The sequence below is a fragment of the Eretmochelys imbricata genome, chromosome 1 (assembly GCF_965152235.1).
Source record: "Eretmochelys imbricata isolate rEreImb1 chromosome 1, rEreImb1.hap1, whole genome shotgun sequence".
NCBI lineage: Eukaryota > Metazoa > Chordata > Testudines > Cheloniidae > Eretmochelys > Eretmochelys imbricata.
Genome location: NC_135572.1, coordinates 192,690,344 through 192,713,776, shown reverse-complemented (window position 1 = coordinate 192,713,776; position 23,433 = coordinate 192,690,344). Strand labels below are relative to the sequence as shown.

The window sequence follows — 23,433 nt, the reverse complement described above, 5'->3', positions numbered from 1 at the left end:
GACTAACACGGCTGCTACTCTGAAACTGGAGATAAGTTGGACTCTCTAGAGACAGAGTGGAGGAAATCCATCGGGACTTAATAGTTTTGATGTGGGAGGAAAGAGTCAAAACCAAACAAAAGCTTTCAAACATGTGTATTGAGGAGGACAATGGTGTTTTTTCACGGTGATGGGAGGGAGTTAAGATTTTTCCACATTGGTCTTGAGCTGTTAGGATACTTAAACAGAGGAGAGATGTGAGCCTCAATAGAAAGCATGGAAACAACTGGGAACTTTGATAAATGCAGTATTGGTAGAGTGGAAATGGATGGAAACCTAAAGTGAGTTAAAGGAGAGGAAATCAAAGCATCAGAAAGAGCCATCAATCACACTCAAGGAGTTGTGGGGGAGGGAAGGAGTAACTCACTGAAGAGGCAGGAGTTAGTGGTGTTCTTATGTGCATGTTAGAATGTTCAAACTGAAGTCAGCATAAAGTGAGAAAGCAAATAAAATGAAGCGCTGCATGGTGAATAGTGAAAAAGAACTGCATATATAGATAACGAGGAGGGGATGAGTAAGGGAGCTAGAGAACCAGGCAAGGAATAAGAGATATAAAGGGAACAGATTGAGTGGCTGTTGTATTGTTGGAAACTAGATAAGAACATTTGGAATGACCGAGTATGAAGGGAGAAGAACTGGGGCTATAGTGAACTTGCTCCAGGCTGCTGAGAGCTTTTACCTTGTCCCCTACTATTCTTAACTCAAAAGGCCCTTCACAACATACACAGGAATTGCTTTTTGGTATGTAAGAACTAACTCTAGCCAAGCACTAGTGCTGCACTGTGCAAATGCTGTGCGTGTGGCCAAATTATACTTCTCTCATCATTAAAAGGTAGGGATGAGATCATGACTACTAGCTTCTAGTCACTTGCCTTCTGTTCCTGTAAAGTGGAACCTCTGTTGATTACATACGTCTGTGATATCCTTAGGCTTACTCTGGGTTTTAAAATGCTTTGAAATCCTCTGGATGCAATGTGCTACCAAAAAGCATGATGTTATGGAGAACTCAGTATGTACCTCAGAGTCTTAGCTGTCAGTCAGCCATGGCTGTCTGCCCTTGCTCTAATGAAGTTGGAATAGCCAGAGGCCTTTGATCTCAGTTTGAAAGCCGCATTCCATATATGGTCAGAAGATGAAAGGATTGTTTGCTTAAGAGGGATGGAAAGCCTGCAGCTGCACTTGGCCTCTGCCAACCTGAGCTTTTGCTGGCAGCTGAAAAACCATCAGGCCTGCTCAGGTGCTCTCTGTTGAGCTGTGCAAGCCAGTGCTCCCCTGTAGCTTGGTATCCCGAGAGCATAATAATTGTTAAGACAAATCTAAAGATTTTAATTCCCTGTGTGCACAAAATGTTTTTACCAGCTTTCCTGCTTGTTTGCTACAGACTCCTCAAAAGAGCCTGGGTATAGCACTGAAGTTTCATAACTACACTATCAGTGAGAAGAGCATCAAGGGCTGTGAGCGGGGATGGTGGAGAATTAATGAACACATGTAAGTATTTCCACATGGTTATTAAACTAGGAGTTGTCGGTAAACTCATTCATGCTACTGAGGCATCTGGGTTAAGTAATTCTTAGAAAAAGGGTGAAGAAGAGAGATTCAGCAACAAGTATAGCATCTGTAACATGCCCCTTTGTTTGGAATGATTTGTATAACTATAAACCTAAAATCAGATATTTTTCTAATTAAAAGAACAGCTAGGCTGAAGAGAAGGGCTCTCTCTCTCTCTCTCCTCATGCAAGAGATAGGAATGGGAGAATGTTATGAAGACGGATGTCCTGTGAACCATGCAAAATAGCTTTGGGTTCACCGGCTTAATCAAACTGAATTTTTTGTACAACTTTTTAACTTGTAACTTAATTTCATGATTGCTCAAAAGAGATATTGAATCTGATTGGAGTCTAGTGAAAGCATATCAGGTATCATGAGGACTTTATTAGGGAAGGCATGGTTCTTCTGTCCCTATCCCCATCCCATACCCAAAGTGCTAAGCTGGCATAGTTGGGTGCCCTGTGTGTGGTACATTTACCTGTCATTAGAATATTGCTGATTCTTTAGTTTTCCCCCCACAGGCTCTTTGCATCCATTTTTCACTCTGTTGCAGGTTTTTGGTTTTTTTTTAACCCTTCCCTTCACTCTTTACTTGTTGGGTTCCCCACTCTCCCCCGCCCCCACAATCTTGCTTTACTGGAACATCAAATCCAGTTAGCTGTTAACTCAAACTTTAACTTCTGAACCTGCTTTGGAAACTAGTCCAAGTTTGGGCCTACTTGAGGATATGAAAAGCTCACTAGCTAGAAAAAATGCCTTCCCATTGTTATAATCCTATACAGTTAAGTATTTAAATGAGAGGCTCAACCTCCTTCTGAAGCTTCTGGCATTGACTTTTTATGGAAGCTGGTTACCGTACTACATGGACACTAAGTACTTCCCATATCAAATAGACATCCGGAGGACTTCATTTTTTCCTGAACTAATTATAGAGTACCTGTGAAATTCCCCAGGGTACAATCTGGACTGTTGAATAGCTGTATCCCCTCAATTCTCCAGACTGGGGTGTCTCTTACACTGCTTTGCTGTGAGTAACCACTCCTGGTCTGCTCACACGCAGCCTCCATCATGTAAATTACTTCCAGCTATACAGTATGAGTGCTATGGCCAACCACTCTTGAATTACACTGCGGAGTAACACCAGCAAATTCCTAGTCCTAGATTTTCCCCCAGAAATGTGTGTCTTGTACTGCCAAGCTCTCTCCTGAACAACACAACCTCATAGAAAGTCCATCATTTTATTAATAGAAAATGATATATGTACAAATCCTGTTATTTCAAATGGAGTTTTCCAAACACTTCAGTCTGATCACACTGGTTTAGATAAAAAAAATAAAACAAGTTTATTAACTACAGAAAGAGAGATTTTTAAATGATTACAAGTAATGAGGCGCAAAAGACAGAATTGGTTACAAGAAAAAAAAAGGTAAATCACAAACTAATATCTAACTTAAGCTAAATGAATTCAAAGAAAAGGTCTCTCTCACCACATGCTTCAGCAGTCTTACTGGCTGGATTCCTTTCAGCCAGGGTCCCTCCTCCAGTTCAGTGTTACTTGCCTTGTCTTTTAGGAGGTGTTGATACTTTGAGTAGAGAGAAAGGGGGGAGTATTTTGGGGCATCTGTTCCCCTTTCTTATAGTTCTCTTTTTCTTTGAAAATCTCCTCCAGCTGAGGTTCAGGAGACCAAGTCTGTGGGGTCAGGAACCTCTCACTATTTCCTTGCCAAAATGTAGATATCTTGCCCACATCCTTTTTTCCTGCCAAAGAATGGTCTCTTAACCAGGTGATAGTCGATTTGATTTTGTTGACACCTGTCTGAGGCATCAGTTTGCCTTTCGTCTCTGAGGAACTGGTTTGTGCCTGCTTTTCTAAACTTGGAACATGTCTCAGCAATGTCATAGAGTAGAATCTTATAACTTTACATACCATGTTGTCAAACATATTTTACAGGACAGTAATGATCAGCAAAGTATGAGTTTTCAAATGATACCTCACAAGGCATACTTTGTGCAAAACTGTAAAAAGGGTCAATATAGGGATACATATTGTCACAGTACCTTGAAGGATTTAGGATGTAAGAAGACTTCTGGGATGATTTCATATCCAATGTGATATCTGAAAATGAAGCTGGGGTGGGGCTTTATTAGTGTGAATCTCTCCATGAAAAGCCTCTTTTAAAATAATTATGGTCCAGCTGCTTGCCTGCTGAGTCATAGGATTTTTTTTTTCTTTTTTTTTTAAAGTATGGCCCATGGTAACTTTATTTTAGTGGTGTAATTTTCGAATGTGAGGACTGGGACCATATTCCTGATCTTGGTAACCTGGTGATATTACAGCTAGGGCTGGGTCAAATTTTCCATTGAAACTGCTTTTCAAAGGAAAACCAGGTGTTTAACTAAACAAACTTTTGCAGCAAGTGTCTGGAAAATAAATGCACTTCTGACCAGTTCTAACGACAGCATTAACTATGTTGGGTGAACCTGGTTAAAACGCTGCTGGAGACTGGTGTGGTTTTGAGGATTGGAGTAAGGCCTTGGAATATACTGTAGCTGTGATGACTGGGACCCCCGCACCCCAAAATTACTACAGCTGTCTGTTCTGATTACATGGGGACAGTAATCAGTCAGGGACCCACTAGTCCTACTGTATGACTTTCACTGTCTATTCAGTGAGCCCAAAAAACTTCTGCCTACCCAGAGAGCACATACATTCTGAGAACTGATTTTGCTAAAGTTTTTACAGGCTTCTAAAAATAGATGTCTTATAGTTAATGTTTCTGTGTGTGAAAACACCACCAGAAGAATTCCACATACTGTGATAAGCTGTAAACATTTCCACAAGGGACTGTTTTAAAAACTACTCTGCTTCAGCACCTCGTTGTGCATCCCATCAGAAGTCACTGGCAGGTCATCTTGTGGGGGTGAGAGGAGGCAGTCTCTCCTGGCTTTGGGAGCAGGTGGTCAAGTATGGTAGCTGGTTTCTTCACTATGGAGGTGTTGGGTGCAGAGAGGGGCCCCCTTGTATTGAAGGAAGTTGAGGTATGGAGCAGGTCTCTGCTAGCTAGTAGGGAGGACTCAGATGTCTAATAAGCCTCCTGCTGTGTGCGCATTCTGGCAGGTCCTCTCTTGCTGTGGGGGTGTTAGCAAGCATGTGGCAAATGAACCACACACACTCCTATTGGCCCTGACAAAATGCAGTAAGTCCCTGCTCCTAGTAGTAGGGCAACAGAACTGCGGGGGGGGGGGCTGGTCAACAATGCACTTGCATGAGCCCCCTTCTGCTCAGCTGTGTGAACATGGTTTGGGGTTTTACAACTCACTTTGTAAAGCTGTTCTTGTGCCATTTAAAAAGCCACACACCTCTTTCCATTTGCTGCTGGAGCAGAATCTCCTTCATACTTAATTTTGCTTTGCATGGGAGCTTTATTGCACCAAAACCCCTCACAGGAACAACTTTTCCATTCTATACAGTAGACGGTTGTGGTGCACACAGATGCCGGTTAATGTCCATTAGTTCCTTGAATCCTCATGACAAGTGGACTGATTAACTTCTCTGCTATCTTCTGTATTGAATATACTCTTATCTGTTTATACAGCATCTAGCACAATGGGGTTCAGGTCCTGTTGCGATAACTGGGCCTAGAAATTTACCCTAATTGTAAGCTCAAATGTAAAAAGTGAGGTGTAAGTTCATAAGATGTCACAATAACTTGTAATGATCAATGGTGATGTGGAGGAAAAGATACGAAACAGAGACTGACTAAATTATGCCAAACAAAAAGGTCTACTGATATAACTCAAGGCCAGTGTTAAGATTATACCTGGTAAACAGGAGGAGTTGGGGACTGGAGATCAGTGAATGAAAATTGGTGTGTCAGAACCTAGGCCTAATTGCTGGACAAAATAATGAGGCTGGGGAATTCTACCCATCACTCCCTTTTGAGGTTCTGAAAGAGACTTTGGGGGAATAATTGGCTACTAGAGCAAGCTTCACCATTATGGCTGCCATCCCACCATCTCTTGAGACCCCCCCGGGCCTTTGTCATCCTGAGAAATACCCTGGCCAGAGAGGGACTCTCATGACATCCCCATCAATGCTGGCTTCAGCTAAATCCTAAACACCACCTGAGATGTGAGACTTTGCCCCCTTTTCTCCTCCTGTGCACCTAAATATGTCCTTTTCCTTCCCTACCTTCTTTTTTCTCTTGCCTATCTCTCTCCCTTTTCCTTCTGTTTAATAAGCGTCTGGCTTAGCTGGCCAACCTATGTATTCTGTAACACTGCTGTAAGCCTGTGATTAGAAAGTGACAACTAAAAGCAGTGTCCTAAAAGGCCTGATGCTGTTAGAAGTTTGCAAGGTCTCAAAGTAAGACTCTGTGCTGTCCTGGTGTTTTTCAAGCAGTGAGGTTGCAAGTGAATGTCAACACCAGTCTTACTTTTTTTCTGTATCTTTAATAAAAGGTTAAAATTATTAACGATGTGTATGACATGGTATTAAGCTGGTTGAGGTCTCTGTATACCAAACCTTGTTTAAAAGTGTTTACATAACCCAGTCACTGTCCAACATTAAACAGATATTTGGCCCAGATATTGAGCCTAAATTAATACAACAGATGTACCATAATAAACAGAATGAATAAAATGTAACTTCTAGTTCCAGCCTACAAATCAGTCCTTCTCAAACAGTGCCCCAAATCCAATAATTCCTATGATCCTTTCTTGAGTTTAGTAGGTGTTAACCAAAGTTGTTTTTGAAACAATTCTGCTCTTGGCTATGCTTGCAAATTAAAGGTGTTCAGCATCAATTCAACTGCTTCCATTGCTTTCACCTCTTGATAATGATGGGTATTTTGCTAGTGTAGGTAAGGCCTTAAAGCTGACAGATTATTCCTCATGATAAACTGTTAGTTTGGGGAACTTTTCCTTTATTACTGTCAAATTCTAGACGAGCCTCAGTGCTTAAATGTTGCTCAGAATTTTTTCCACTTTCAAAAGCTTACCCTATTTTTAAAATGAGTCTAAAAGGCTGATGGATGGCATTCTTTTTATATATATATTTATTGTGTGTGTGTGTGTGTGTGTGTGTGTGTGTGTATACACATGCTAAATATAAATATTGTTTTACGGCACTGTCTACAGATCACGTGCAGCCTCTGTGGCATCTTTTGATTAAAGGTGCCATAGAAATGCAGCTGGACGGGCTGGCTTAAGTGTTTCTTGGCATCTATGGGCAATTTAGCTTTCTCAGATTCAGTAAGTGGCATCTAGGCAGAAATCCAGAGAAGCTGTTTGCCAAGATGGCAGCTTAAACGAGATGTGCACCCAAGGCAGTTCTCCATCTTTCATTCAGTCCACTTGTTTAAAGACTTTGCTTTCAAAGGGAAAAGCCCTTGAATATTAATAGTAGATGTGGGCTTGGTGGTTGCTTGCCAGGTAACTTATTTTTTCCCTGGTACCCTTTCTCTCAAAACATCCAGGTCCTCCTTTATCCTTCTGACTGTTTCCTGCCCTCTCCTTAGGAATAAGAGGGCAGCTGGAATGCTACATTTTTATGAGGACATGGGGACCACTTAGGCTGGTCACCAGAAGACCATTTGGAGAACTTCTTTCCACCAGTTTGTTTGTCATATCTATACCAAATATACTTTCAATGTAACATTTTCTTAATGTTTTCAAAACATTCACTTTTCATGGTGAAGTTTTTGGGTTCCAGTATTTATTTTGCCCTGAACAGAACTATAATCTAGTTCCATTTTGAATTATTTCACACTAACTGAAAGAACAAAACAGAATAAGTCTCCAGGAGACAGCACGTGTGTTCTCTTCTGCACTGCATCAGCTCTACCTCTCAGAATAGCATCTGCCCTTGGCAGGAAAACTGCTAGAAAGTTAAAGGTGCAGTACAAACAAGTCACCTCTCATAGTTACCTGCACTACACCCAGCTCATAAAAAAGCTCCCTAAGTTGTTAGATTCTGTTTCAGATTTTGGTCCTGTGATATTTTCCAAACCCTTCTACTGTACATGCAGTGGAATGTTTCAGAGGCTACTACGAGGGAGAAGAATTTTTGTTCTTAACCTCTGAGGATAGGACATGAAGCAATGGGTTTAAATTGCAGCAAGGGACATTAGGAAAAACTTCCTAACTGTCAGGGTGGTTAAACACTGGAATAAGTTCCCTAGGGAGGTTGTGGAATCTCCTTCATTGGAGATTTTTTAAGAGCAGGTTAGACAAACACCTGTCAGTGTCTAGATCAGTGGTTCTCAACTGTGGTCCACTGCTTGTTCAGGGAAAGCCCCTGGCGGGCCGGGCCAGTTTGTTTACCTGCCGCGTCCGCAGGTTCGGCTGATCGCAGCTCCCACTGGCCGTGGTTCGCCGCTTTAGGCCAATGGGGGGGCTGTAGAAATTGGTGCGGGCTGAGGGACATGCTGGCTGCCCTTCCCGCAGCCCCCATTGGCCTAGAGCAGCAAACCGTGGCCAGTGGGAGCCGCGATCAGCCAAACTTTCAGACGCGGTAGGTAAACAAACCAGCCCGGTGCACCGGGGCTTTCCCGGAACAAGCGGTGGACCAGAGTTGAGAACCACTCGTCTAGATAATACTTAGTCCTGCCATGAGTGCAGGGGACTGGACTAGATGACTTCTTGAGGTCCCTTCCAGTCCTGTGATTCTATGATCAATACACTGGGGACTTAAGGAGCTGCCTGTTGCTATTAAGTTTTCTCTTGCAAATGGCACTAGTCAAACTGACAAGGAGAAGGCTAGCCATAGTAAAATTGTACTAAGATTTAAGAAAGCAGCCTTCTCTCCCTACCCCAGTCAATCCACAATGCTGAGCTTCTCCTTTTCTCCCAGCACAGTTTCAATAAGAAAAAAAAATATTTCTGGAACTTAAAAACCTAATTGCCAGGTGCTGGTGCTTCTGGACATAGCAACGAATGCAGTAGAGCACTGTATTCCATGTTAAGAGTTATGTTCCAATGAAGATGAACACTTCCATGTACCGGTCAGCAGTTTAACACAGTTGCCATAGTTTCCTCATTTCTACCTTAAATCTGGAGTGTTAACATTTTTAGTTCACTTTATCCATTAAAGCCTGTTCCTGCAGTGATGGGAACTTTGTGTAGATGGTTTATGATGATTTCCCTTCCTCCCCCCCCCCCCCCGCCCCCCGATGGTGCCCGAGCACTTTGGCTGCACAACCAATCACCATACCTTATCTAAAATCACGGGCTTACTGAAATCTTAGGTTCAAATCCCAGTAATAGTGTTGCCAACTCTCATGATTTTATCACAAGTCTTGGAATTTTTGGTGTATATGTTCAAGCCCAAGCTCCTGGAGTCAAGAGGCTACATGCAAAATCTCAGTATTCATTAAAGAAAGTTAAGTTTCTCCCTCTCTCCTGCAGGGAACAGCTTGAAGGCATGCAGTGAGAGCCTCAGGGCTCAGAACCTACAAGGCAAAAATCCTGAATGTGGTGTTTAAAGACACATGCACAGTAAGCTACATACCCAGTTCTGCGGAAAAGGACCTAGGGGTGACAGTGGACGAGAAGCTGGATATGAGTCAGCAGTGTGCCCTTGTTGCCAAGAAGGCCAATGGCATTTTGGGATGTATAAGTAGGGGCATAGCGAGCAGATCGAGGGACGTGATCGTTCCCCTCTATTCGACATTGGTGAGGCCTCATCTGGAGTACTGTGTCCAGTTTTGGGCCCCACACTACAAGAAGGATGTGGATAAATTGGAGAGAGTCCAGCGAAGGGCAACAAAAATGATTAGGGGTCTAGAACACATGACTTATGAGGAGAGGCTGAGGGAGCTGGGATTGTTTAGCCTGCAGAAGAGAAGAATGAGGGGGGATTTGGTAGCTGCTTTCAACTACCTGAAAGGGGGTTCCAAAGAGGATGGCTCTAGACTGTTCTCAATGGTAGCAGATGACAGAACGAAGAGTAATGGTCTCAAGTTGCAGTGGGGGAGGTTTAGATTGGATATTAGGAAAAACTTTTTCACTAAGAGGGTGGTGAAACACTGGAATGCGTTACCTAGGGAAGTGGTAGAATCTCCTTCCTTAGAAGTTTTTAAGGTCAGGCTTGACAAAGCCCTGGCTGGGATGATTTAACTGGGAATTGGTCCTGCTTCGAGCAGGGGGTTGGACTAGATGACCTTCAAGGGTCCCTTCCAACCCTGATATTCTATGATTCTATGATTCTAAATAAAGTCTCTCAATTTTTAAGTCAGTCCCATGATTATTTTTTTTTGAATGCTTGAGGTTGGCAATAGTGCAGTAGGTTCGATTTCCCCCTCTGTAGTTCAGTGAGAAGTACATTGAGCTATGTAGCTTACTGTGCATGTGTCTTTCAGATGAGACCTCTTCTCCCCCATCCCCTCCAAAAAGAAAACAGTCTCATCTGCTCTGTGAGGGATAACATCACACTTCTCATTTTCCCTTGTCTCCTAGGCTGAAATCTGTTAGGCAGCTATACTGTGTACTAGGTGGCTGCACTTTGGCGATGTTATACTTAAATAATATGTGAAGCACTTTAGTGCAAAAGCGGCTTTTTAACTAATGTTATCTTCACTCACTTTTAGGTACTGTGGCTACTACATTGATCACCAAACAGTTTTCCGTGTCGCAAGCTCTGTAGTGAACGTTGAGCTTCAGTGTAGTTCCAAGCTTTCAGAGCAGCCGCTTCTGGTGGAATATGGGAGCTACAACATCAGCCAACGTAAAATGGATTTCAGTTTTTTGCCATGCATGTTTATAAAATCCCTTTTTGAATTAAAATATTTATCACAAGTTTAGTTTTATTAAGATTCATGACAAATGGATTTCCCGAGAAACTGAATTAACTTGAGAATAAATATTCCAAGTAAATCCTGTTTTCTTCATTAACCTTAAGTAAAAGAGTTTAAACCTAAAATAAGTCAATGACCTACCCTGAGATTTATCAACTGGTTCACAGTGTTCTAAAATGTCAGCTAAATTTGCCATTCTGTCACCCCCCACACACACACACCAAAGCCATTGTTAATGCCTGTCTTTGCTGTTGCTGCTCCAGAGAGCTCCCTCAATTAAATAGTTCACCAATTAACAAACTCTGACCATACAGTTTTTTTAAAGGGTTTGCGTACTCTACCATGCAGCAATCATAACTAAAGAACCAGCTATGAACAGCAGAAGTTGTAGGTAGTTGGTGTAAAACCATAGGGAATCTTTATTGGGCAGCGTAACACAGAAAAGATGTATGTGAGGGAGGGGGAAATACATGAGGCTATAGTAGGAAAAAATCCCAACTGAGATCTGTTTAATTGAGGGGGACTGTGTGTATAAATCTTATACTCTAAACTTTCTTATGCCCATCTTCTACACTGGAACTGGACTGGTCCGTACTGCAGTGACATTTGCATTTGACATGCATAAACAGAAATGGACATCAGAAAGGAATCTGAATATTAAAAAAAGAACCAGGCCTATTCTTGTTTCTATGGTGAAAGTTAAGTGAAGAGTAGGGTGTAAGAGTATGGCTAACATTAAATACTTTCCAGTAAGTTAAGGGGGCAGTAATAACACAGCCAGCAATATTTTTTAACAGGTTTCAGAGTAGAAGCCGTGTTAGCCTGTATCCGCAAAGAGAACAGGAGTACCTGTGGCACCTTAGAAACTAACAAAAGTTACCATACAAACTGTGAGAGGCTAATTAGTTAAGATGAGCTATTTTACTTTGTTTTCTTACAATATTTTAATCGCGTTACTTTCCTGTTGTGAATTACAAATATTTGGAAGCAGAGAATTGATAGATTATGCATTTTGCCTTCAGCATGTCCAGCCGAGTACTTCAAATGTTTCACCGGCTTATGCATTGAGCAGGCTCAGCGCTGTGATGGGGTAAATGACTGCTTTGATGAAAGCGATGAACTCTTTTGTGGTTAGTATTTGCTTATTATTTGCAAACGGAAACCCAAAGTATGTGTTAGCATTTTTTCTGTTGGAATTTAAAGAAGATAGTACTAGAAAACTTGAGATTTCCAGCCTGTTTTTGCAGGCCTAAGATTAATTCAGATTTGGTTGCTTAAACAATTGTGAAAAATTTTTGAGCCTTGTTTATTTGCTATAGCCACGATGGTGATATTAAAGAGCAAGGGGATATAGGTCAATCAGTTATCCAAAAATAACTGAAAGAAGTCATGTTTGTTTTCCTCTGGAAAACAAAAACATTCTATGTCCCACCCGCTTCCTCATCCTCTTCATCTTAGCAATGCGACTTTATTCGAAATGCACATTACTGGGTGCTGTTGGGGACAGGCTATATAGCGGGTTAGTGCACTAGCCTTCAGTCATTAAGGATGTATTATCTGAAAACTATAATGGAAGGGATGGCTGAACATCAGATTGGAAATAACCAGTTACAGTTAAAATCAATAGGGTGTACTGTATAAATTGAGATGGAATATACAGGCCCAAAGAGTTGAAGTTGTTACCATGATCCTGAAACCGTGCAGCTTTAAACAGTGTTAAACAAGGGCTGGGGTTTGGTATATCGAGACCTCAGCCTGCTTAGTACCATGGTAAACACTTTAAACTTTTTTATTAAAGAGAAAGAAAAGAAGGAAAAATAGTTAAAGCATTTGAAATGTAAAGTATTAAGACTTTAATTTTAATAATATTGCTTGTTCCCTTTTTCTCTAGCTAGAGAGAGGTTTCAGAAGGAAAATGCCCCTATTTGACAGTCTCTTAGGTGGTATTAAAGATGTTAATATTTGTCCTTTGTGGGGAAAGAGAAGAAATTAGTTGTGATTGGCTGGAGCTGTTTGTTCTTGTTAAAATCCAATCCCGTTTCATCCCAGGTGGTGGTTGGGATTCAGCTGGAGCCAGGGGAGGTGGCGATGTTATTTGGGTTCCTCTCTCTGGCCCAGTCTGGTCAGGACATTGTTCAGATTAGGATGATGAAGTTCTGGTGTCCCAGGAGATGGTGGGGTGGCAACCATGATGACTTCTCTCCAAGTCTCCTTCTTTAAGGAGCCCCAAAGCAGCAATGGATGGAATAGCCCGTCCTCTCGTTGTTTTGGCCACCAACTAGGCTTAGTTTCCAACACACCAATATTGGTTCCCTAATATCCTGTTCCACACTTTCCTTGTTTACCAGGCATGATCATAGCACAGTCCTGGAGTTATATCAGTAGGCCTTTTTAGTTGGACTAATTCAGTCTTTGTTTCCCTTTTGTATCTTTGCGTATCATCATTTGTTGTTACAGGTTATTGTGAAATCTTATGAACTTACACTCAATTTTTACAGCTGACATCACAATTAGGATAAATTTGTAGGCTCAATAATTACAACCGATGTGGGTTTAATTTCTGAATCTGCCACTGACTAGTTTTGTGACCTTGGGTGATTTACTTAGTGTTCTTCTCTTTGGTTTCCTCATGCATAAGACAGTAATAATTCTTACCTTTGTAAAGCACCTGGTGATAGAGGAAGATGTATAAATCTTTTAGATGGTGGCAGCGTTGGTATTAATAAAACTCTACACAGACCTCCAGACTTAACCATGATATTTGCGTTGCTGATCTCTTGCTTTCTTCCTACTCCAGCTGTGCCCAAAGAGAATTGTAATGCCAGCTTCTTGATGCAGTATACTTCACTTGCCTGCAATGGAATACATGACTGTGAGGATGGCAGAGATGAGCAGAACTGCACCAAAAGTATGGTTACTTTTTGGTCATGTATGTTTCCTCTCCATCACTTACCCAACTCTAGTTGGAATATCTGGCCCAAATGAGTTACTCTAAAGGGCACAGACAAGCTCTAACATGAAAATCTTTAGACAATTTTTTTGTGTAGGCATGAAATGATGCTTAGCTTCCTGAGATGCTTGTAAAAAAGCCCAACAAACCTCTGAGGCTGCTCTTAGGATTCAGTGCCTGTAAAGAGCTATGTAAGAGGTAAGTCTTATTAGGAGTCAGCATAGTTTTGTTTCAAGCACAGATATTTCTCAGATCAGCAAGACACCAAAAGACCAAAATTGGGGAAATGCAACAAAAATATTTTTTTCAGGCTAGCCATGTTTTAGGCCTATTTAACTTTTATTCTAGCCATGTGAAATTTCATAGGATATTTCTGAATTGGCAAGAAATGAGTGTTTCATTTATTTAATGTGACCCAAGAAGGAATAGAAAAAGATATGAAGGACTCAGAGGTTGGAATACACCTTACCTAAAATATGATTATTAAAGCTTCCCTCATTGAGTTGCTATGGTTAACTTATGCTGTAATAAAAGTGTTGACGTCTTTGCTAATGACTTTCATTGTTTTCCAGTCTACACTTAGGCCTTGCCTACACTTAAATTTTTACAGCATAACTTTGCTGGTTAGGAGCATGAAAAAGAATCACACCTCCCAGCATAGCTATGTCACCAAAAGCCTTATTGGAGATGCTGCTTATACGAGGAAAATTTTCTTTTGCTGGTATAGCTTACTCTGTTCAGTTTTTGCCAGTATAAGCTGAATATCTAATAGGGGTCATAAATATAAAGGGAAGGGTAAACCCCTTTAAAATCCCTCCTGGCCAGAGGAAAAATCCTCTCACCTGTAAAGGATTAAGAAGCTAAAGGTAACCTCGCTGGCTCCTGACCAAAATGACCAATGAGGAGACAAGATACTTTCAAAAGCTGGGAGGAGGGAGAGAAACAAAGGGTCTGTGTCTGTCGGTACGCTGCTTTTGCCGGGGATAGAACAGGAATGGAGTCTTAGAACTTTTAGTAAGTAATCTAGCTAGGTATGCGTTAGATTATGATTTCTTTAAATGGCTGAGAAAAGAACTGTGCTGAATAGAATGACTATTTCTGTCTGTGTGTCTTTTTTGTAACTTAAGGTTTTGCCTAGAGGGATTCTCTATGTTTTGAATCTAATTACCCTGTAAGGTATCTACCATCCTGATTTTACAGAGGTGATTTCTTTACTTCTGTTTACTTCTATTTCTATTAAAAGTCTTCTTGTAAGAAAACTGAATGCTTTTTCATTGTTCTCAGATCCAAGGGTTTGGGTCTGTGGTCACCTATGCAAATTGGTGAGGATTTTTACCAAACCTTTCCCAGGAAGTGGGGTGCAAGGGTTGGGAGGATTTTGGGGGGAAAGACGTGTTCAAACTACGTTTCCCAGTAAACCCAGTTAGAGTTTGGTGGTGGCAGTGGATATTCCAAGGACAAAGGATAAAATTAATTTGTACATTGGGGAAGTTTTAACCTAAGCTGGTAAAAGTAAGCTTAGGAGGTTTTCATGCAGGTCCCCTCGTCTGTACCCTAGAGTTCAGAGTGGGGGAGGAACCCTGACAAGGGGTTTTTGTAGTGGGGGTTTGGCCAACCAGTGGAGACCATTTCTTAGTCCACGTTGCTGGATTGACATTCCAGAAGCATATGGTTCCTTTTTGTTTCCTGTTTCAGGTATTCCTTGCACCAACCAAACTTTCAAGTGCAGAGATAATATTTGCATTAGAAAGCAAAATGCAAAGTGTGATGGAACAGCAGACTGTCTTGATGGAAGTGATGAAAGCAACTGCAGTAAGAGGCTCTTTCAATTATTAATCTTCAAATTTTAGCTTTTTATATTTAAATTACATTTTTTCCTATTTAAAGTACATACACTTTCTACTCAGTGGTAAGTATGTTCAGAACGTGTTAAGAACATTGTTAATAAGTTGAAGTTTGGAAATCAAGTGATATTAGGTCTGATTTGTGTTGTTACGGAACTTCCATCGTTTTTTAGTGTTTGTATTGTGAGGAGCCTTAACTCAAACTTGTGTGTGTGGTTTTAATCTTCAGGTTTAAAATAGATTCTTGTCTGGGGTGAGCAGGGTGAGTTGCAGAGTGAAGTTGGATAGTCAGTCAAAGAATCAGATCTATTCAAGTTAAAAATTTGCCAACACTGCAGAGAGTTTTTTAACTGATGCACCAGCTTCCTCAGTCACTTAATTTAGAGGATATTGTTCCCATTACATGATGATAAAATCCTATTAAGAGGATGGATGCCTCAGCAAACCATCGGTGATTTGAATTTTCTGAGGATCATGGTAAATTTGGAGGGAGAAGGGAGAGCTGCCAAGGATAAACAGTTATCTTGAAAAGTTACATAAAATCTAAGTTTTTTACTATGAGCTGTGTGCTAATGAAAGGTGCATGGCTGACATCACAGGATAGTAGTCCTCTGTGCACGGGAAAAAGTATAGCATGGAACATAGTGATTAAACCAATGCAATAATATCTGCCTGAATTTGCAGGTGGTCTTAGACAAATCGCTCTGAGAAGTGTAACCTGCCTCTTTCAAGGTCAAGTGTTATTGGCACCATTTGGAACTTAAATGGCAACATGAATTATTTTAATGCAGATCAAAGCATGAAAAAAGAGATGCTCTATAATGAAGATCTGTGCTATCTCAGTGGCATCTGTTTATTTCATTTATTGTATTATTCTTCCATTACTTAGTGTAGGCTCACGCCTTTTGGCAGGGAATGTTCCATGTTAGGTTAGGACTGTGCGTACAACGGTTCTGTGATTGGGATCCGAGGTGCTACTGCAATACATGTAATCAATAATAATAAAAATCTTACGTTGGCATGATGAGAAGGTAGAATCTTGGTTTGTTTTCCAATCTGTTAGCTACAAATATAAGTCAGAGAATATTCGTATCTCTTTATACCAGCAAGTCGTTCACATACACATCCCAGTATTGCCAATCCCAAAACATAAGCTGGACACCAAAAAATCACGACACTTAACATTTAAATCATGGTGTTTGTCTGTCATCTGACTTTTGAACTCCACTTGCCCACCCCAGTGCACGTGCCAAATTAATGTTGCCAGCTCCTGCTAATTTATACTGAGACTATTTTTTGTCCCCTTTTTAAATAAGTTCTAGCTAGGGGACTCAAATAAGGTCAGAACCTCATTGTTATGCACTGTCCAAACACAAAAGCATCTCTCACCTGAAGAGCTTACCTTCTCATGCAAAGCATGGCAATGGGTTTGTGATACGGGAGCTGGGAATGGGACTAGCCAAGATCCTTTTGTATAGAGCTGCTCACCAAACAACCTTTGAAAAGGAGGCATTGCTTTGTGGAAAGGGTAAGTTTGCTAACTCAGTTTGCTAACTGATCTTTCTGGAGGCAGGTACGGTCCTCCACTCCTCTCGGGGGACTTCAGGCAGAATGTTCCACGCATTGCTGTGTCTCAAATACTCTATTGGCCATATCCCGTTCTTAAAGTGATGGCTCCCATTAACCAAAACACACACACTGAAAATGCAGGCTATGAAAGGACAACAGGAAAACAAATGTTAATACAACAAATTCATTTCTAAATCCAGTGTTCTGCTACATAAAACATCCTGGGCTCCTTATGTTAACTTGGATACAGAAATATGTTTTTTTACCCCTGCATACACCATAAGTGCACAACCTTCAGATCCCTCCCACAGACCTCTTCCAGTTATAGGAATAACTGGTGAGAGGGAAGGCATGCTGTTATCTTTGCTGTAAACCAGTCTATAGAGGGAGACATGTAACAAGACTCCTGTTTGAGTCACCCTTGGGGGCTGAACCAAGGACTGATGGATCTAAAAGCATGAGCCTCTAGCACTTGAGCATACCCCCCCGCCCCCCGCAGAACTCTTAGCATGGAAGTAGTGGCAGTGTCATAAAGGTCTGAGTGATCCAACTGCTAGTGAGTGAGACAGAGCCATATGGTTCATGTAGCTAATTGAAGCACCTAATTTGCCATTTTCCTTCTGAATGCCCTGTGGCAAAATGGGTGAGACTAAGCTCTCTTACAATGGAGACTTGTGTTCTAGTCCCCAGTCTTTCTGAAGTGGAAGTGAAGACCTTGTGCAAGCTCTTAATTACCTCATCTATGGGATGGGTGAGTGATAGTTAACCCCTGAAGGGTATGAAACTCCTAAAAAGAGTGGCTCATAAGAGAGGTGGTGAAATGCCTAGAAACATAAACAGTCATCAGTGGAGAGCTGGGATAAGAGCTCATGGTATATAGACTTGTAGTTTAGTGCATCATCTTCTAGGTAACAGGGCTTTGCGGGGTAGGGCGGGGAGGGGGAAATCTTTCTCCCTTGTGTCCTAAGTCACATGATGTGTGGAGCTTTTCATGTCATTGTGAGACTGCCAGTAGCAGGGGCCAAAATTGTTGTATTCGTAAGTTTACAGGAGCCGGCAACAGTGATTTCTACGCCAAGTTATTGACCACTGCAAGTGTAGTCTGTGTGAAATAAACTTTTTTGGCCCCAATCCATTCCTGAGTGGACAGGAATCCAAGTCATAAACCTCTCACTGTGGCTGCCACTCAACTGCCGCTTTCTTCACAGTTTCAAGAGAAGGGCAACAACAAGTGGAGTAGTTCAGTAATGCTGTGTAGCTCCTCCAAAAGTATCTGGTATCTGGTCTTCCCCCCCGTATCTAGTTTATATATTGAAACCCACCCACAGTAAATTTATTCTCCCAACATCTCTGCGAGGTAGGGAAGGGTTATCTCTGCTTTGCAGATGGTGAATTGAGGCACAGAGCGTGAGTGACTGGCTCACAATTGCTCCGGAAGTCTGTGGCAAAGCTAGGAGGAGAACCCAGAACTCCCCAGTCCGGTGCAGTAACCACAAGACCATCTTTTCTTTCCAAGAATAGGTAAGATAAATCTAGGACCCCCTGTCTCCAGGGTTTTTGGTTCAGGGCCTTTCAGTGAAATGCATTTCAAAATGCCTTTGTTGAAGATGATGGTGGGAAGAAGGATTCTTTCTTCCTCCGTTTGGGAAGCATCCTCGCACATGATGGGTGTTAGTGTCATAGAAATAATAAACTTATCAATCTTCTTTTAAAGGCTGCGGCAGTAGTAAAATCAGCGATATCTACCATCGAATCATAGGAGGCTCTGATGCACAGGAAGGTGAATGGCCCTGGCAAGTCAGCCTCCATTTTGTTGGAGTTGCTTATTGTGGGGCATCGGTGATCTCTAGGGAATGGCTTCTGTCTGCAGCTCATTGTTTTCAAGGAAACAGGTAAACAGTGACATCCACTTAATGGACCTGAAGAATTTTCAGTACCTCTGAATGTGGTGGTTTCTGGTAGATATGGCACAGGGTGACTTAACTGAACACTGTCACTTGATTTCAGTTCATTTAATACTATGAATTAAATAATGAGGGGGTTTAACCAGTATCATCTTACAAAAATAATTCCCCTGCACTTCACATGTACAGAAATCCTAATGATGTCGGGGGGTCCAGTTTTTAAATTTACCTTTCATTTCACATAGTCTAAATTAAGTTTTGGTGGCATGTTGAGTACGTACACTGTATTCCCTCACAGCATGAGTATAAATAACAGTGTAGCCAGTGAGGATCTGCTTCGGCAGGTAAAGACATGCCAGAACCTTACGGTATATACCCTACGCACCTTTCTACATGCCCAAGCAGGGCCTCTCATGTCTACCATGTGAACTTTAGCAGACTAGTGTCTTGCTGCATTCCCACTGTCAGAGCCACATGTAGCTACCTACACACCACAGTGTGGACACAGCCTGCTTTTCACTGTAGCGTGTAACTACACATACCCTATATGCTGCCACCAGTGTAGAAAAGGCCTTCGATGCAGGTATCTACAAGGTGGTATTACTAACAGTGTGCTGCTAACAGCAAGTTAGACGCCTTTACAGGGAGGTGTGAGGACAAGGTCCTCGTCCCAAAGAATTACTATGTAGCTAAGACAACAAGGAAGCTTAAAAAGGGAATAGGAAGCTGCAGTAAAAGCATTTTGGGTAAAATGTGATACCAGCACGTATTCTGTTAGTTCCATATTTTGTGGTTTTGGTTTTCTTCTTTTGGGTTTAAAAATTGCCATTTTATAATTCAACACCAGGGTTTTCCTGGGCATTGTGTAATGAAGATGTTTCCAAGAATTTGCCTTGAAGATTGATTGTACATTAATCCATTGTCAATCAGGCTATCCGATCCTCGAGCTTGGACTGCGCACTTAGGCATGCGCATGCAAGGGAACGCCAAGTTTGTGTCTGCAGTGAGAAGAATCATTGTTCACGAATACTATAACAGCAGAAACTATGACTATGATGTTGCACTGCTACAGCTAAGCCTGCCATGGCCTGACACAATGAAACACGTCATTCAACCAATCTGCGTACCTCCACTTTCACATAAAACACACAGTGGCGAGAAGTGCTGGATAACAGGCTGGGGTCAAACGCAAGAAGCAGGTGAGCTCTTTACTTTCGTTCACTCATAGGTCCAGACTGAGTTCCATTGTAAGCAAATGCATCTCTGTTGACTCAAGTGAAGTTGTACTGGCTCACTCCAAGGTTGAATTTGACTTGTGGCTGGTTAGTCTTCACTCTTTGCTGCATAAAGCAAGACTACACTCAAATGGAAGGACGGGGCAGGATTCCTTATTTCCTACTGCCCTGTAGTGCGTGTGTTCTGTTCTTCCTGTCTGAAGGGGGTAAGCTTCTAGAAGTGTCTTAGGGAGGTTAACTCCAGACACTATGACTGTTCGTTCTGATGGTAACTTGACATCCTGATTGGAGAATTCAACTGGCTAGAGTTTCTGTAGAACCAGGTAGAACTAAAAATCTCATGTGTTTATGTAGTTTGGATTAATCTTGCACGGAACTAATCTTTGTATGGTGTTAGGTGTTGTGGAATATTATTGTTGAACTATTTGTGTAGGGCCTGATCTTTGCTCCTCAGATGCATTCATGCAGCTGCTGGTACGTTAGAAGACAATGAGATGTAAGTTTTAAAAGAAAGGAACTTAATTGTTTAACACAAGTTGTATTGAACTTACATTTGTATTGAACAATACGTTATCTTCATGGGTTGTATTGAGATAATTGCCTAGATCTGGAGCAACAGGAGTTAAACTGTTGGGAGGGAGTCTCCAGAAGCTAACACACTAACTGTCAAATACATGAGCAGTATTTTTGAAGTCTGTTAAATCAGGTTGGCTTTCTTTCAATGTGTTTTCCAGATGACCAGGGTTCAGCAATTCTGCAGAAAGCTGAGGTAGAAATTGTTGACCAAACATTGTGTCATTCCACATATGGGATTATCACAGCCCGGATGCTATGTGCAGGGATGATGTCTGGGACAAAAGATGGCTGCAAAGTAGGTTTTTTCAATACAGCTCAAATTAAATCATTCTCTTTGATCTTTCATTGTAGTTTTATAAGTGGTAAAGAACTATTGGCTAACTGTCTTGATGTACGTATAGTTCTGCTCTGAAAAACAGCTGTGCAAAAGACCTTTTTATCAGTAAATCTGCCATCTGTGTGCTTGCTGACTTCACTAGCATTAAATGTGTTGGCAGTGGTGGGAAAGGAAATATTATTACTCTGGTTAGTACTACAAAACCAACACAGCAAAGAAGAAGCTGAGACCTACTTCTTTGTGTGCATCAATAGCACTGTTTGCTAAGTTTCAGTTACAGGGCCAATGGGTCACACAAATGCAAGTCAGGATCACAAGGTCTCAGGATAAATACTGCCTTCAAACAGATGAAGACTTAAAAGAAAGCCTGAACCTAGCCTGACTCTTGGATGCCAGGTTGGGATTACAAGGTTGACAGCTGAAGTGCAAGAAAGCAAGCAAGCAAGCATAATTTCACAAGTGAATGGCATACTTGATGTGGAGTCACTGAAAGACAATAAACATGGAATTCTGTAATGTCATTTGTACAATCGCTTTGCTCAGTCACTAAGATGAGTATATCTGCTCTTTTAAAACTTGAGGGCCAGAATCTGAGTTTATTTAATCCTGTCCTGGCCAGGATTAAAGTGGGATTGACCTATAAACCTGTCCTGTCCTTTTGCTAGTGTTGGAAAGTGATAGTGAAAAAATAAGTATCTAAGGCCTTGCCTACATAAGGAATTTGCCCCAATCCACCAATCAGGAGTTAACACTACTACAGCTATGTGAGTGGGTGTCATACATAGTCAAGGAAAGCCACAATTTGCAGCATTGATGCCTTGTCCCATTGAAAGCTGGAGTAAGCACCACTGGCTGATTTTTGTGATTCTTAGAGCTAGTCAAAACCTGGAATTTCCAAATTGGGACAAAAACATTTGAAATTTCTGAACTTTTGTTTTGGTAACATTGAAATGACCTGATCAAAATCTTTGATTTTGACTTCCATTTTATTAGTGTATTGTATAAGATAAAATTCAAAACAGTGAAGTTGAAACACAACATTTAAATTGTTTCCTTCAAAATATTGGATGAAATCAGTACATGTCTCTGAAAGCTTACTCCAGCTTTCAAATCAGCTTTTCTCTCTTGCAATTTTTGACCAGTTCTAGTAACCACCCTGATGGAGCTTTGTTGATTGGCTCCCAATTGCCAGATGTGGGGTAAAATCTCAAAGTAGAGTAGACTTGAATCATCATGTCGACTTTAGATTTGTATCATGAATGTGGAGGAACTATACCATGGATCATCTATTTCTATGAAATTTTGCAAATAGTACTGTTACCAGAGTACCCTAGTGATAAAGAGAATACTGCTACTAGGTTGTCTTTTATAGCATTGTAGTTGCCTTGTGTTTTTATAAGGGTTAGTATCGTTCAGAGCAGATTTCTTTATCATACTCCCCTATTTTCAAATGCCTTTATTATTTTTCCATACATATTTTCTTCATTCTGAAGCCTGTTTAAACTGTATAGTGTCATAGAAAGGAAGAAACACAACTTAAAACAAACATGCTTGGCTATCTCTCACTCATGAGTTCCACATTGTTTCTATTTGTATTTGACTTAAAGGTCCAGTCCTGTTCCCACTTAAATGTTATTTCATATTTTATTTTGGAGTTAAAAAAGCTATTTGTGGAATATTATTGTTGAACTATTTGTGTAGGGCCTGATCTTTGCTCCTCAGATGCATTCATGCAGCTGCTGGTATGTTAGAAGACAATGAGATGTGTGCATCTATTAGAGGGCGGAATTTGGTCTTTGTTCTAAGTTGCAAGGATGATATTGAATCCTAAAATGTATTGCATTAAATCCATTAATAAAGATAATACTTTTCAATCGCAAGTGAAGGTACCCCTAGTTTGGACAAAAAAATAAGCATCTATATAACTCTAAGATCATATCCAGTGCATGTTAGATGACAGCAAATGTTAGTAGAATAGGTGATACAAATGGATAAGTCTGATCTGCATTGTATTTAATGGTATTCATTTCTTTTATTCCTAGTCAGACCTACTGGGCCAAGTTTTTCTGTCATTAAGCAAAATTTCCACTGAGCTCCATGGAGTTGTTGCCCAAGTTGTTGCCCAAAATACTGTGGAATTTTGCCTAGGTTTTATTACTCTTTCTACCATAGACTCTCTAAACTAAAATATTCTTTTCTTAGGGTGATTCTGGGGGACCCCTATCATGTCGAAGCAACGGCGATGGAAAATGGTTTTTGACTGGCATTGTTAGCTGGGGTTATGGCTGCGGAAGACCAAATTTTCCTGGTGTATACACAAGGGTGTCAAAGTTTTCTCCGTGGATTCACAGATATGTGCCTTTGGTTTTGTAATCTGGAAATGGTCAAATGGCAACAAAGTATATTGTATCTGGATTATCTCCATTAAAATCATATTAATAAAAGTTGGTGGAAGTTCAATTTTTTTGCATGCATCACAGATCACACAAATGCCTTATCTTCAAAATGTCCACAAATTCTACTTGCTGCAATAGAAAATACAGGGCATCTGTTCAGCTGGAGGGTGAGATTGTATTTCGCATGTCTGGAAAGCCTAGTGCAAGGGATGTTTAAGGTAGACCACAGGCATGCTAGGA

General features: G+C 41.0%; 1 protein-coding gene across 1 annotated transcript in view; it reads left to right on the top strand.

Moving 5' to 3' along the window:
- The window catches only part of TMPRSS7 (transmembrane serine protease 7), a 50,613-nt gene extending 27,443 nt beyond the window's left edge, over positions 1 to 23,170 (top strand). The window contains exons 10-18 of the mRNA XM_077807297.1: positions 1,421 to 1,527; positions 10,176 to 10,312; positions 11,405 to 11,512; positions 13,180 to 13,290; positions 15,028 to 15,144; positions 18,460 to 18,637; positions 19,580 to 19,848; positions 20,619 to 20,755; positions 23,000 to 23,170. Coding sequence (XP_077663423.1) covers positions 1,421 to 1,527; positions 10,176 to 10,312; positions 11,405 to 11,512; positions 13,180 to 13,290; positions 15,028 to 15,144; positions 18,460 to 18,637; positions 19,580 to 19,848; positions 20,619 to 20,755; positions 23,000 to 23,170 — 1,335 coding nt within the window. The remainder of the gene's footprint in view (positions 1 to 1,420; positions 1,528 to 10,175; positions 10,313 to 11,404; positions 11,513 to 13,179; positions 13,291 to 15,027; positions 15,145 to 18,459; positions 18,638 to 19,579; positions 19,849 to 20,618; positions 20,756 to 22,999) is intronic.
- The last annotated feature ends 263 nt before the right edge of the window (positions 23,171 to 23,433 follow it).